The sequence below is a fragment of the Mytilus edulis genome, chromosome 5 (assembly GCF_963676685.1).
Source record: "Mytilus edulis chromosome 5, xbMytEdul2.2, whole genome shotgun sequence".
NCBI classification, from domain to species: Eukaryota; Metazoa; Mollusca; class Bivalvia; order Mytilida; family Mytilidae; genus Mytilus; species Mytilus edulis.
Window position 1 is genome coordinate 4921550 of NC_092348.1, and position 17291 is coordinate 4938840.

At 30.1% G+C, this 17291-nt stretch overlaps 1 protein-coding gene across 2 annotated transcripts in view; it reads right to left on the reverse strand.

The window, feature by feature from the left end:
• The window catches only part of LOC139525345 (PH domain leucine-rich repeat-containing protein phosphatase 2-like), a 53481-nt gene that overhangs the window by 21460 nt on the left and 14730 nt on the right, over window positions 1-17291 (reverse strand). The window contains exons 1-2 of one of the 2 annotated variants that reach the window (XM_071320556.1): window positions 8210-8610; window positions 3670-4319 (exon numbers count right to left, since the gene is read on the reverse strand). In XM_071320556.1, the coding sequence (XP_071176657.1) occupies window positions 3670-4319; window positions 8210-8262 (703 nt within the window). In that variant the 5' untranslated portion in view covers window positions 8263-8610. Of the gene's footprint in view, window positions 1-3669; window positions 4320-8209; window positions 8611-17291 lie in introns of those variants that run through there. The other variant, XM_071320557.1, reaches the window with a different exon arrangement.

Below are 17291 nucleotides of genomic sequence, written 5' to 3' on the forward strand. Positions count from 1 at the left end.
TCAGTTCAAACTGGGATGTACTGTGCTGTAAAACTTCTAAAAAGAGAAATCCCATTAGACAGTCCTGAACCAGCAACTCTATTAAGGACAGGGGTGATGGAAGAAGTGTTTACCCTTCCAGAGGACCTGATTTAATCAATGATTATTTTATGGCCTTCATGTTTATACTCAATATTAAGTTTTCACAATAAGTGTTTCATTGATAAATAGACTGTTTGTCTATCCTCCTTTTGCCACGGTTTTGTCTATTATATAATATTTCAATAACTTTTAGTTTTTCAATTTCCAATCTTGGTATATTTTTATTAACATTACAGTCTACTCAGATAACTCTACCTATATGACAATTGTACATGAGTCTAAATAACACGGAATATTTGATAATAATCCTCTGAAAATCCTCACACCCACCACAACTACAGCCCAACCCCAAGTGAAGGCTATAAATATTGATAGCCTGTCAATACTATATATGTAGCTCATTAACAACAAGTTTTCAATACACATCTATATAAACCCTGTCAATACCACAAACGTAAGTCGTAAATATTGTCAATACTATATAGGTATCCTATAAACATCAAGTTGTCAATAAATAAACACACCACTACATCTCTGGGAAATACATTTATATGGTATTGTTAAGGGAATACTGTAATAAAATCTCCATCTTCTCCTTAAATTATAACAAATATGTCAATAAAATCATTGTATTATGTATTCTATAGGGACATACATGTAGTCAATTGTACCTTTAAATGGAGACAAAATTACTGGTGAAAAAAATCCAAAAATGACAAAGGATTGAATAACAGTTGAACTGAGTTTAAACCTATATTGTGAAGGAATTTAGAACACAGTATTGATACTTAATAGGGTTTATAAGAAAAGTAGTGTAAGCTTTTCGATGAATAGAAAGACCTCTCAAAATTTAATGAAAATTGGGAAGTAGATTTTTGCTATATAAGACCCTAAAATCACTTTGATCAGAAAGTCAATTAAAGGAGTAGGTCCATTTTACAGCATGGTAATTTGACCCCGGGTTCACTTTTTAGGGGGTTCAAAATACCATATGACACCTGTAAGTGCAGATTTTGGCCTCAAAATTTCAGGTTCATCTGACAAAAGATTTCAGGCATTTTTTATAAACACTTAAGTGTCTATTTAATTGATTCAATTAGTTTATATGAAAGATTTTTACTGATTTAGTCATTAAAAACGATCTGATTCAAGCTTAGATATAAAAAATCTATCAAATATGCCAAAAAACGTCACTTTTCAGATGATTTTTGTCAAAATTGGAAGTGGCCGCATCAGTGTTCATCCTCAACCTTTATATATGTTATGTATGATCATCAAATACAAATTACATTTAAATATTATGAATGAACATGAATGCGGCCACCTTCTTTTAAGATGGAAACTGTCTAAAATTTAACTAAAATGCTAAAATTATGAAGATTTCAGTAATTTAGCATAACTTAATGATGCTAGTACCCAATATATGTGCATTGCATTGTCAAAAACAGCCCATATTTATGTAGCAGAAGAATTCTACTTTCCAATAAACAGCTTAAAGATTATATTTTCACAATTTTGTAAAACTGCTATATTTTGGGGCCAAAAAGGGGTCTTACTGAACCTACTCCTTTGCATGACAGTATTGCATCAGAGAGCCAGTTTGGAACAATTTTGTCAATGTAAGCTAAAAAGCATCCCTTAATGAATTATTAACTTGCAAGTGAATCATTTGACTTATTACATTGGTTGCAATGAATTACATTGATTTCCAAGTTAAATAAAAACCAATTATTTCAAGTTCGAGCAATCTAAACTTCAAAGTATCATCAAACAGGAATTATATGCCTCGGACAGAACCTACTAGTGCTTGTACATTACAACTGATCACTGTAACTGATCAAATATGAAGACATTGAGTTCAGTTGTTGCTTAGAAAAAGAGTGCTGAAATATTGGTTGTTGGACAAACAGACAGATGAAAAAGGTTAAACAGAAAATAAGTTCTATGGGAATATCAATTTTTATTCCGATTAGAATTAAGATTTATTTATTAGGAAGTCAAACCATAATCCTATTTATAAGGCAAACTTTATACTTATTACAAATTACATTTAATCTACATTGAAAATTCTCTTATTATTAAACAACATTTAAATCCTGTGAAGAAAACCTTTACAATTTTATGCCCTAGTTGAATATTTTGATTATCAATACAGATTTGTTAAATAGAATTGCTATCCTTATAAAGGTTGTTAAAATAACAAGTTTTTAAAAAGCCAGGACAATTAAACAGATTACAATTTAAGATTATAAAAATAAATCTTTTGAACTCTTTCAAATAAATATATGGTTAGAAATTAATAAACATTTATTTACAAGTTAAATTTGCCTTTTATGGGGGGTGAATAAAGAAGAACTTACAGAATTTTCATATTTTATACCAAACTTGATATAAGGTGTTTCGTTTCTTCTATCAGATTCTTTTGCTATAATAGAATATGCTTGTGTTTTTTTAAACTATATTGGCTAGAGGTAATGGGGAGGGTTTGAGATCTCACAAAACATGTTTAACCCCCCTGCTTTTTTTTGCACCTGTCCCATGTCAGGAGCCTCTGGCCTTTGTTAGCCTTGTATGTTTTTTTAATTTTATGCTTACATACCATTGTGATATTTGTTCACATCTATGAATAAAGTCACATGCATTTCTTGATAAATTAGTGTAAACAATATTTTATTTTATAAATGTACAAATTGCTGAAAAATATTTTTTCTTAGAATTTAAGTTATTATTAATGAAAAGTATAAGACTTGTATTGGATTACTTTCCTTGTATGTTTTTTTTTTATTTCGTGACGAAACTAAACTATTCAGTAATAACATTTTAACAGTGCATTTAAAATTCCATTTAAAATTGAAATAAGGGTTTTATAATACAAACAAAATCACTGAATCATTTATTTCTACATCACAACAAATATTTGAATAAAAATTCAGGTCAAACTTTCTCAGACTTTTGCTTCGGTTATTTAGTTACATGATATATAGTCTGAAATATTAGATGCCTCCTTTAAACTCTGTTAAATATACAAAAATGATCACTTAAGATAGCAGTGCTCTATCGTCTGTGAAATATATATGTTAAACACCCAAAAGTGAAAAAAGATAAAGTCGGTTGTAAGTTTTGCTATTTTCTATGTGCCATTACAAAAAATACAAATATAATATCTGGGTTGTTGACAGTGGTCATTGGTCAGTAGCAAACTATTAAAAATAAATCTCTGTGTACTAAAGTGAGGGAGGATAAAAAAAAACCATATATACCTTCTTATCAACTTTCACAAGGTAGAAATATTTTATAAAGATACAACTTGCAGCAGAATACTGAAGATAAACAGTGCTGAAGTGACTTCAAACAAACAATCAAATAATATATATTTGAATATTTCTAACAGGCAGAAGACGATCAATCTTCAGAATCAGTATTCAAAGTACCTCCTCCTCCCGGGTTCAAAGCAGAATACTGAAGATTGACTTTATGTAGTCAGTAGCTTACAAAACAAAAAATCTAACATCCATTTCATTTAAACTAATATATACACCCTAAATAACTAAAAAATATGCACCATTTACTAAAGCATCATTTCCTTACCTGCATAGAATTTAACGAGATAAGACAGATCTTCACAAGCACCAAACTCCTGTATTTTACTTATATCTGTATATCCTATTCTCTGTAAATATTCATTCTGTATGGCTAGAGGACAATCAAACGGTTCTAGTCTCTTAATAATGTCCCCGTTCAACTGAACGTGGAGAGAATTTGGTGGTCGGCCGCATCGTGTACATATCTTCTGGGACTGTGTGGATAATGTCAATTTGAAAAGCTGTGAGTTATCAGCATCAGAAAAGAATACTCTTATATATCCATTACTGGTATCTTTATCTAAATAAGGTCGGTCAATGTCATCAGCTTTAATTCCCATGGTCAGCGTTCCATCAGAAAAACTTTTATCTCTTTTATTTGCTTCCACATACAAATCTGCTAATGAATCGGACAAGTCCCAAGTATCCTCTTCATTCTTGTTTCTCAGTCCCTTCCCATGATGCAACCCACCACGGAGATAAGTGTCTACAGTCCACCATGCATCTGCTCCATTGAAGTCTCCATGATATAAAGGGTCATCAGTTCTTGTTGTTGCATGTGATTGCGCTGATATTTGACTAGGGGCACAGCTGTCAAAACTTACACGGCTACTGCTACTGTCTTCAGTGCCTCCCTCTGGTGGAGGATTGATAGTCCTACAAGTAAAATAATGATAGTTATAATTCTGTTTAGATTATTCTTGACACAAAATAATACTCTATTCTTAATCTTAACCACCTCTCTGTAACCTCTCTATTTATTTCTGTAGGTTTGTTTCATTACCTTAGAGTCAGCGTCATTTTCAATATCTTCAATATAGAGTACAATAAAAAAAAATCATGGTGTATTCATTTTCATAAACCCGTGATGAGTCTATTTTTGTAAAACTAAATACATGCTTATACAAATGCAGTTTACATGCATATAAAACCATTGAATAAATGTCAAGAGAATTACACCTCATTTGAACTGTTAAGCTGTTTAAACAACACTAGTTACCAATACAGAAAACCAATTAACAATAAGGACAAAGGGTAACAATAAATGCCAAAAGCCAAATACGACAGCTTTAGAGTGTTACTAATAGTTACGAACTGATTTTTTTAGTTCATTCTTGTGTAGTGCTGTTACACCACTGTCCAGGTCAGGGGAATGGCTGGGCACCCTAATACATGTTTATCCCCACCCTGTTATGTTTAGGACCTTTTTTTTTTTTTATCTTACAATGCTGTAGTTAAGGGGGGGAAATCAAACAAAATATATGACTAACAAAAATTATTACAGATATTGGAATGAAATAAATATATATAATTATAAAAAATCCTTTCTTTCAAAAGATAATTTACCTTATATAAAGAAATTTGTGAATCACTCCATAAAAGATAACTTTTACTATGAAGTCATTTTTGGGTTGCTACTTGATTTTGTGGTTGAAAAGAATTTTGCAAGAATGCATGTAAGATATTTATGTATTATAGTGGAATGTGTGGGTTTTTGTGGTTGATGTTGTCTTGTATTGTTCAGTATTTTTGGCAAATCTTTTTATCTCTTTTTAGGTATTAACTTTGAGTTATTATGATTTATCTTCAAAAAAGGAGTATTGAATGAAAAAGATATTAATTTTTAATATAAACAAATAATAGCTTAATTTAATCTTTCATAGATAAACAAAACCTTGCAAGAGATTTAAATTATTTCTGAACAAAATTGGCAGCAGTCCTTTTGCGCCAATTACTGTTTTTCATGGGCATCATTTGCGCCAAATTTTTCCAAATGTATCAATTGCGCAAATATTCAGAACTCATTTGCACCAATTTACCTGTACGCATATCTATCATAAATATTAATAATTACTATATATTTATTCTTAATTTTGGCTTAAAAAGTATCATATGTTCAGATATATTTCACCATGAAGATATGCATCTGCTGTAGAGAAATGACTTAAAATGCATTAGACATTTTCTGTGTAAACTGCCGGCTCCAAGTCCGAATAAAGGAGCAGGGAAGTCATTTTTCTTCTAATTGGCGCAATTGTATGTTTTATTTTTGGCGCAAATGATACTATGTAATTTTAAAACATGTGGCACAAAAGTAGCATTCCAGAAAAAAAGTTGTGGCGCAAAAGGACACATTTTTGGCACAAACGGATCTCTCCCAAAAAATTATACCCATGTTCAAAATCAACACGCTACTAGTATATACATTCAGACTTCCTTATAACCTATTAACTAATTATTTATTTCTTAAAGTTTCAAATTGCATTAGCTCAAAGCTATATAAATATAATTTTTACAATATATTTTCCCACGTTCTTAAACCCAACATGACAATTAAATAACAACGAATTGTTGTATTGTGAGGGGAGAAGGTGATACCTAGTAACATCCTGAAATGACGTATCGGTAATAGGACACTAATACATTACTATAGAATTATTACACGTAATTATACATAGCTACCCCACATTTACAAGGTTGAAATTGTTATGGTACTCTAATATCCCAAAACATACTTTTAATGTGAAAAAGTCATTTTAGTTAATTTTGGATTATAAGTTAAACAAGAATGTGTCCATAGCACACGATTGCACTACTTGCACTATTATTTAGTATGTTCAGTAGATGGTGCAATTGGAGTCAAACTCTCATTTGGCTCATAAAATTAGAAAAATCATTTAATAGGGAACACATGTACTAAGTTTCAAGTTGATTGGACATCAACTTCATCAAAAACTACCTGGACCAAAAAATTTAACGCGAAGTGGGAAAGACAGACGGATGGACAGACCGACAAACGAACAAACGGACACACAGACCGACAAACGAACACAAAGGCTGACAAACGAACAGACACACAGACTGACAAACCTTATGTCCCTGGGTGGGGCATAAAAAGTAGTTTACTGATCTCTGAATAAGATAAACTGTGATCTTATTGGGGTCAAACGTAATTAAGTTTCAATAGTTGAAATTCTTGAAATAGATTAAATATACTACAATTGAACCACTGAATAAGAATACATGTAATTGACTAATATTGACAAGATACATGCTGCTTTCCTATTGTTACAATAGTCCTTATTCACAGCTGGATAAAGTGGTCAGATTTAAAGTACAAATTTAACCTGTTCACAACAACACTTTAAGTAAAGTAATGTGATTCAATTACATATGTTAGCTCTTAATATTTTGGACTGTTCATAATAAATGGTTTCGTTCATTTCAAGTTGTTCATCATATACCCAAGGTGTTTTCAGATAAAAAGGAAATCTTTGACTTTACTGAAAAGAAATGAGCATCTTCCTTCTATATTTTTATCCTGAGCTATATAATTATCTTCATCCTAATTATACCTAGAAATCATGAAATGAAGAGCAATTTTTTAAGAAATCTGAACACTGTGGTACAAGTATCCATGGAATTGTGTCCAGCACAAGATGCAGACTAGCAAACTAGCAAGACTCTTTTTATATTGCTTGGACTTAATTAAGGATTACTTGACATACAAATCTTTTAATTTGATAACTAAATTTGTTTTAACTTTCAAGAAAGGTGGATTTGTAAAAAATGTGACATGCTAAGCCAAGCATCAAGTCCAGTGTATGTCCTATGGGTATTATAAACAATTATGTAATTTAACTTAGATTTTAGTTGATAACACTTGCAAATATAATGCCTACTAGTGTGGCATTTCTCTAAATCTTTCAACTGCTTAATTGTATAATAGAAATTTAAAATAATACATTTCATCCTGCAAAAAAGTAGACTTTGCTAGAACATATTCAATCAAGAAAAATAACAGGTACAAGAAGAAACCCTGGTACTTAATTAAAGCTATCTATAATCAGAACTGACAATTTCTCCTTTGCTTAAGTGACATTTTGGTTGGGTGTTATATTTATGGTCCACAAAGCTATATGGTCTGTATATCAAGAAAAAGGATGTCCCCAAAATGGAATCAGTAAAAATATGAAAACTGTTTTCTTTGAGTTGAGAAGCATGATACTCTAATCTATTGGTATAAATATTTTAGAATTTACAACATGAATAAAAAGAAATACTGGGTAAGGGGATATAAGTTGATTCAATAGTAACAGACCAATTCTTAGAAACAATAAAAAAAAAAGTGTTCTATTTGCTAATTAAAACATCAGCAAAAAAAACAGTTTTTTATTATTATTATTACTTCTCTTGATTATTTCTCAAGAATGACTTCAAAATTAAACTTAAAACACTCGCATCTAACAGCAAGATTACAACAGCTTATAAAAACTTCAATATATACAGCAGTATTTTATTATTTTCTGTACAGCAGAATAACTATTAAAGTAAAATTTAAATGCAAATATATAGATTTTTCATATTTATTTTGTAAATATTTAGTGCTACATTTTAAAAGAGTTTATTTTAAAATTCTATTAAATCAAGTGTTATAATACATTGTTATATTTTACAAATTTACTTAAACTCCAAAGCCCTCTTCTAATTTGTTTACCTTATAATTTCATTTACATAAAATTAAACTTTGTAAACAATCCACCTACCTTGGAAATGGTAATATAATTTTGTTATATTCTGGAACATACATTTTCAACATTTTCACTCAAAATATCACAAAATATAATAAACTCTCCTGACAAACTCAAACAGCTGTCTTTTTTATCGTGAAATACTACTCCATCCTTGAACAGTTAGAAAATCTCATGTTTAGAACTAAATTTATAATTCAAGAAGCTGTTTACATCTTTTAAGGTTTTAACCTTTCACCGCTACAACCACGTTATTAAGCCTACTTTAACCGAACATCTCTTAATACAGAAATATGACACTTTCTTTAGGAGACATTTTTATATCAACAAACTAAGATCAATTAGACCTTCAATTAAATATGGTACAATGTGAATTAGACAATGAACAAACTAGTGGTAGATTTAAATTCACAGTCATTCCGATGTCGTTACACCTGAGCGACCATTCAAAACCAGCTATTTTTGTTATTACATTCACCCTTTTGATCTAAACAACCCCAAACATTTATACCTGGATAAAAATCTAAGGCTTTCACATCTCAGCTCCATTGCTCCATCCAATCTTGATAAGGTATAAAAAATATGTTGTAACGCTATCTACAAGTCGATCTTATTTGGTGGGATTTTATTTCTTTGTGTCCAATGTCCTTACATGTAATATGGTTATCAATCAATCTAACATTTTTTGGACATCAGGACAATAAACATGTAGTACAATGTGATAAAGATCATAATTATAATTATCAGATAATTTCATCAAAGATTGTTTCCTTTTCACCTTATAACATCTTAGTTATTTTTGGTTTCATTACTTTATTTACTTGTTTATATTTAGCCAAATATGTCTATTTTATATCAGACTGAGTAGCTTAAATATTTTTTAGATTACATTGCAACTTAAAAGAGGGGTGGGTGGTTGAAACAAATAACTGATGACCTGAACTAGCTTTTTATGTTTTTTTTCAACAAATTTTCAATTATGAAAAATTATCATAGATGTGTGCACCAGAAACCCTTTTATTCAAATTTAATTACTATACTTAAGATTGTGTAAAATATAAAATAATTAAAAAATAAATCATGGAACAACATGTAGAAAATTTGTGTCATTATACAAATAACCACATCATTATCCTATTATAAAGATATCCTATAACCTGATTGGAGAATGATGGGACTTTCTGTTTAAAATGTAATCACTAAGTCATTTACCTCCCCTGTTTGTCATTACGGTAACACTGTGACCCCCGAAGTGAGGTGTACCATCATTCACATACAAAATCCATCACAAATACCCATACAAAAATACAAATCAATTAGAAAATTGCACAGTATCCGAATTCAAGTCAATTCTACCATGTCGGAATGATTTTCAATGGGTACTGAATTTGATAAATTTCTCTTCAACATGTCAAGTGCTTTATACTTACTTACATAATCAAACTGCAATGTGTTATGAAAAAAATCAATTGACGGTGACCTTGCTAGCAGATTACAGACTAGTTTTTCTAAGTACATGTATATAAAAAAGAAGATGTGGTATGATTGCCAATGAGACAACTATTCACAAAAAGACCAAAATGACACAGACATTAACAACTATAGGTCACCGTACGGCATAACCATTAAAATATTGTAAAATTCAAAAGTGTGAAGCAATGACCTCCAAACTGAAAGAATTTGTCTCATTTTAGATGGATCTATTCTTAATTCACAAGTGATTTTGAAAGTGTGTTTATATGTGGTTTTTTTTATTTCCTTTTTTTTTTTTGAGATATTGATTCATCTTTTTATATATTTGTATTCTTGGATAAGTTAATATTCTTATAACATCAATTGTTAAAGTAAATAAAGTAAAAAATGCAGGAAATATATCTTAGCCTCATTTCTTTGTGTTTTCACTTCGTCCTAATGCAACATTTTAACAATGTCTTGCCATTACCTATTGTTGTATGACGTCAGCGAATTGAAATAGATATTTTTTTCACATGTGCAACTATTATGCATTCATTTTCTCACACTGTGTAAAGATCCACCCATAGACAAATACTTCAACTAGTACATCGAATAGAATTCTTTTTACAAGCTCAATTAATTCTGTTTGATTTGCACTTTTAATAGATGTCATTGAAATTATTCTTAGGTACTAGTATACCATATAATTATTTTTTAATTTATTAAATGGACCTAAAAAGAATTAAAAGAACAAATAATAAAATTAAAATTTCAACAAGATGAATAAATAAATTATAAATCTTTGAATTTAAAAAGTTAACAGTTACTTGAATAATATTCACATTAACTTGAATCAGTTTTCCCACGACACTAAATCTTCATAAAATGTTGTTTAGTGTATATATTCAATTTAAGATTTATGTTCCAAACTTTTACTAATAAACAGAATAAGGATAAATGTTTCATGAACTTTCATATTTTCTTTCATTTCTGCAACAACAAAATATCCCAGCACCACAAATACATCTGTCCCAATTATTTTAACTATTTCAGTCCCATACCTCTGGAAGAACAAAACAGAAGGTCGTGAAAAGTTAAAAATGCAGTATATTCAATGATTTGGTAGTAAGAATGTTATAAAATTTCATTGGATTTGGTAAAAAGAAACTTAACTTGGCATGGTAGAAATTGTTTTCATGTCGTTTTTAGACCTGTATTCAAACTTAAATGTCATTTCTAATCATTTGTGAAAAACTGTGAAATTTCAGTAGAAAGGGCAGGGAAAATAAAAAACTTTTACAAGTATAGATTAGTAATTCATTTTTGAAACTTTCTTGTATTAATAATATAATTGATTATAATTTAAAAAATAATTATATTATTAATACAAGAAGATGTGTTATGATTGCCAATGATACAACTCTCTACCAGAGACCAAATGACATAGAGGTTACATTTGATGAAGTCATTATGTAAAAAAAGATTTGAAATAGGAACTGAAATAGGAACTAAAGTTACAGATATCTTAGATTTTTTTTACAGGTAGACATTAAAGACTTTTACCTGACCAATAGTTAATTGGATTCTTACCTTAATTAAGAAATTAGACCATAATTGAAAGGTAACCTTCCGTTCTGAAGATAACTAATGATATCAAACGGACCAAAAACAAACAATTTGTTTATCTATACAATCCAATACAACTTACTAACTCCCGGTGAACAGAATATGTCATAAACAGAATATCATAGAACAATGCAATCTCTTGATAAAGTTCCTATAGCATCTTTTTGATCCTGTCTTTGACTGTTTACTTTATATAACTATCTAGGCCTATATAAGTGGATGTAGTATTTGAATTATACCAGAAGTGACAGCTCACTGGTGCCTTGATAAAGTGGTGCTTGTCCTGATGAAGTCAGTAAAGCTACTTAGGCATTCTTTAAAGGGTGGTGGGTGTCCAGTGGTTCTTAGGGGGAGAAATATTGTTTTTGGTAGTGATAAGCAGAAAAAGGAAAAAAATGTTTATGAGATTATAGCCCTAGAATGATAAGTACCTGTAGTTTAAAATTTTTAAATTCTAAAATAAAAATTGACCTTCATTAAAATCTAGCTCATAAGCTCCTGCCCTCCCCCCACAAGTTTTATCATATCACATGCATCAACTATTGTGTTTTCAATACTCTAAACTGACACCAATTAATTGAAAGCATCATTTGCATTTAAATAGTCATGGCAGAGGAAAGCATGAATTTGTCAAACTTTCTTAAGAAATTTTTGACCATTTATAAAGATTATAGAAAATCTGTTTCATTTCACCTGCCATCTGTCATAACACATTTTAACTGTCCATTTCAACCAAATAATTACAGGTCAAATCGTCCTTTTCTTTTATGATTTTAATTAATTCCTTCATAGAAGGAGCATAAAACATCCATGCATACAGTGAAATGGCCATTTACTGACTGTTAAAAATAAATAAAATTGTATTGTTCTATTTTAACGGGTGGACCATAAGTAACATCCATTTCAACACATTATAATACTATCGTTTTGTATTTAATATGCCACTGTCTGTTTGTTTGTTTTTGTTGTATATTTTAGTAACAATCCTATTGTTTGGATTTTATACTAATAAAATTCTTATTCTTATTATTATTCTTACTGATAACCTTCTGGACACTTGCTTAAGATATACAGCCTTAAAATAGAGGGGATAGGTGAAATTTAAAAAAAAATAATCCGGTCATATTTTCTTATGCCTTACCCCAAGTCAGAAACCTTTTAAGTAGTTGTTTGTTGTATGTCATATCTTAATGTTTTTAGAAGTTCAGAAAATTGTGTTAATGTTTGATGTTTGATAGTTTATGTTTAATATATTTACAACTTTGATAGATTAGGAGGATATATTTTCTCCTATACAAGAACATTTGCTGATGAAAAAGTCCTAAGCTTACATTAGTTCATTTGATTTCATAATGTGGGGGACCAAAGAAGACCAATATCAATATAAAAAAAAAGATGTGATAATCTCCACAAGAAACCTAATGACACAGAAATTAACAACTATAGGTCACCGTTTTGTTCATGAATGATCTCTCTTTTTGATTAATAGCATAAATGCATTGTAACATCTGAAATTTTTAGGAAACCACAACAAAGTAAAAGCCATGAACACCAAAGATTAAAAGGAAATGTAAACATCTACAGGTTACCATATGACCTTCAATAAGCAAAATGTATAGTAATCTATAAAAGGCACCAGGATTACATGTGAAAATTCAAGTAGAAAACATGTCCAGCAGTAAATTAAAAAATATCTGTTTTGACGTACTGCTTATATCTGCCTTACTTCTATATCCTTACTCAAAGAGTGTCTAAGTATTCTACATGGATCATCAATTATTTATATTTTTTTAAAAGACTTGGTCTGAAAAGGAACCATCAATTATATAACCATTTGCCTTCACTCATGCTATTGAGATATATTGCATTTCTTGGACTATGACCCCGCATCTTGGTTTATTTAAAAAGAAGAGCATACCAAACTCTCAAGGTAATAATTTCTATAGAATATATAAAATTGTAGACAAGTGCAAAATTTAAACACCTGTGTAACAAAGTATAAATACAGAGACATTCTTATCATTTATATTACATAACAAAGACTGTTCTTTAAATTTATGGGTTTATAATGGATCTTACATAATGAAAAATTCAGTGATAGTTCACCCACATAAGGATATGACTCAAAAGTACACGTAACTACCCGTGGTTACATTGTGTTAAACACCACCCCATTACTCATCACATGCCGATTTATCTTCTTCCTATTTCTATACGGTAACTGTACACACAAGTTTATCATTGCATCTTCTCATTTTGTTAAAAGGTTTTAAGCATAAGTATATTAGGGAACAACCTAAAGCGTTTTCCTTATTGGGTTGGTAGATCATTTCAACAGAATACCATTTCATCATCAAATTAAAAGATTTGTTTAAATTTTAAAATATTTTTACCACATATAAAGAGTGTCTGTCACCAGGTGCAGCATGGTATAACTCCAGCATGCCAAAAAAAAAATGATAAAGTATAAATATAAAGAGAAGTGGTATAATTATCAATGAGACAAATATACATGTGAGGCTAAAGGATGAGGTTAAAAACAAATATAGATTCCCATAGTACCTTCAACAATGAGCTAAACCCATTCCATATAGTAAGCCATATTAGACCCAATTTGGAGATCAGTCAATAAAAGTATCTGTTTACAGTGTTGTGCTTGGTACAGTTCTATACTGGACAAAGTAGTGTTATAGATACAGTAGTATGCTGAAAAAACAACATCCTGAAAGTTAGATGAATATTTGTTGAATTTGGAGGTAGACTTTTTCAACAAATTGTCGGCATTCCTATGGGAACGAACTGTGCGCCTCTCCTTGCCGACCTCTTCTTATTTTCATATGAATCGGAGTTCCTTCAGACACTTGTTAAAAACAAGAAGACCAAAGAAGCCAGGTTATTTAATTTCACTTTCAGATATATTGATGATGTTCTTTCCATTAACAATCCGAACTTTTCTGATTGGGTTCCATTAATATATCTCCCAGAACTAGAAATTAAAGAGACCACAGACACGGCTTCCTCCGCCTCATTTTTAGACATATATCTAGAATTTGACATACACAGTCATCTCAGTACCAGAATCTATGACAAACGAGACGATTTTAGTTTTGAAATTATCAATTTCCCCCACCTTAGTAGTAATATACCAACTTCACCTGCATATGAAATATACATTTCCCAACTTATTACGTATTCAAGAGCTTGCAGCTCCTATTCAGACTGTGTAAAACGTCACCAGTGTCTGAGCAGAAAGTTGATGAACCAGGGGTATGTCAAAGAACGTCTCGTCCTTTTTCTAAAAAAAGTTCATCGGAAGATACCCAGAATTTGTTGATAAATATTCCGTATCAACTTCACAAATAATACAAGATGGTCTTGAAGTATAAATTTTGCGTACTGACGTTGGTTATCATCTTAATAACGTGTAAAAGTATTATTTCATTTGTCCTTATTTTATATTACTTGTACTGTTAAGTCAGTTTTTTGAGATATTCTTTTGAAGTGACTCTGTGGTTATGTAAAACATCATACTTTGAACGACAAAATTATTTCATTTATTAATATTACTTTTACTTATGGATCTTGACATACTATGAATGACAAAACCATTTTATTCAAAAATTCGTAAGGGTTCCACGGAACCCAGTGTCTCGCCTACTTTTGCTGTTAATCGCAGACTCAACAAAAATGAGGACAAACATCAATAAAAATTTCCCTCTCAATACTGTCTTTTGATTGAAAGAAGCTTCCAAGTTTGTTAAAAAATCCAGGATAGTTTATGAATCTAATAAATGTTTTATAAACTTTAACTGAAAACTGTATGTAATGTTAACTGGAAGAAAAACTAAGTTCATTTATAAGTAAAATACGGAAAAAGTGATTTTTTTTTTTACAAAATTTACTTCTGAATAATATCTTATGATCAGAAACAAGCTTTTGTCTAAGTTTGGTAGAAATCCAGGATAGTTTAAGAACATTATAAAAATTTTTAAAACTTAAACCACAGAGTGAATGTTTTGTTTCTGGCAAAAAAATTAAGTCCATTTATAAGTAAAATACGGAAAAGTGGAAATTTATTTTTACAAAATTTTCTTCTTGATACTATCTTATGATCATAAACAAGCTTCTGTCCAAGTTTGGTACAAATTAAGGATAGTTTATGAAAGTTATCAAAATTTTAAAAACTTTAATCACAGAGTGAATGTAATGTTTCCTCGCAGAAAAACTAAGTCCATTTATAAGTAAAATACGGAAAAGTGGAAATTTATTTTTACAAAATTTTCTTCTTGATACTATCTTATGATCATAAACAAGCTTCTGTCCAAGTTTGGTACAAATCAAGGATAGTTTATGAAAGTTATTAAAATTTTAAAAACTTTAACCACAGAGTGAATGTAATGTTTCCTCGCAGAAAAACTAAGTCCATTTATAAGTAAAATACGGAAAAAATGGAATTTTATTTTTACAAAATTTACTTCTGGATACTTTCTTATGATAATAAACAAGCTTCTGTCCAAGTTTAGTAGAAATTCAGTATAGTTTAAGAAAGTTATTAAAATTTCAAAAACTTTAACCACAGAGTGAATATTTGTGGACGACGCCGACGACGACGGAATGTAGGATCGCTTAGTCTCGCTTTTTCGACTAAAGTCGAAGGCTCGACAATAATACTACTTTTTCTGTCAAGTCTGTTTTTTATGATATACATTTGACATGAAACTGTACTTATGTATCCCGTCATACTTTGAACCACACAATTATTTTATTAATTATTATTACTTTTACTGTTAAATCTGTTATATCTACTTTACGTGACTCTGTATTTATGTATGCCGTCATACTTTGAACGACAAAATTATTTTCATGTCTACCTGTACGAATTTCAAGCGCGCAATTTTACACCAGTACTGAAAACCTTCTATCCTTTATGGGTAGACTTTACATAGATAAATTAAGTCGTATAAGAAAAACAAAATGAGTATGTTAAATTTGATGTATGCCTTTTTGTGCTTCTTCGTTACATTTGTTGTTTTTATAGTGATTAAGATGATAACACAATGTTGACTGCTGTACCCCTATTTTTGACATTTTTTACTCTTTGAGTATGTTTGTTTTGTTCATGCATTGTTGACAATGTAATGGAATTTGATACGACTGTCATACAAGTGAGAGGTTTAGCTAGCTATAAAATCAGGTTCAATCCACCATTTTCTACATTAGAGAATGCCTGTACCAAGTCAGGAATATGACAGTTGTTATCCATTCGTTTGATGTGTTTGGACTTTTGATTTTGCCTTTTGATTTTGGATTTTCCTTTTTGAATTTTCCTCGGAGTTCAGTATTTTTTTGTGTTTTTACTTTTTAGATGCTTATACCAGTAGCTTCTTTTTTTTATTATCTTTCTAAGCAATCAGAAAACTGCATTAAAGTTAAAATATCAGTCAACAAGAACAAAGTGACCAAGAAAAAACATTGTCTAGAGACAGACAACAAGAACAATGACACACCCATACCAAGTTTTCACATCTTAAAATCATTTGACCTCCCCATGATCCCATCATATAAGTATTTTAACACTTCCCATATGATAAAGCTTTCTTCTTTTTTTTATATTTCATAATTTATCATTTACACATGAGACTTGTAATATGATACTGTCAAGGGAAATGCATTGAAATATGCAAGCATAACTTTTTTGAAAAATTTTCATCTCGTAACACAATGACTCATACGATGCATTAAAACACAGAAATATGATCATTTTGTATTAAGTCAAAAAACTAAATTAATGTGGTGTGTCTTGTCACATATTAAATATTTACGAAACTTCCTTCTCTTCAAACAAGTATGAAAATAAAAAAAGTTTATAACAAAATGTCTTTAACAATAGTGTAAAAGTTCTTTAGGTTTCAGAGGTAATTTTTACCAAAAAATCATATAATAGAAAAACAGCAGATATTGGGTATCTATCCATGACACAAAATCAGTACTTGTAACATATAAAAAGCAAAGGAAT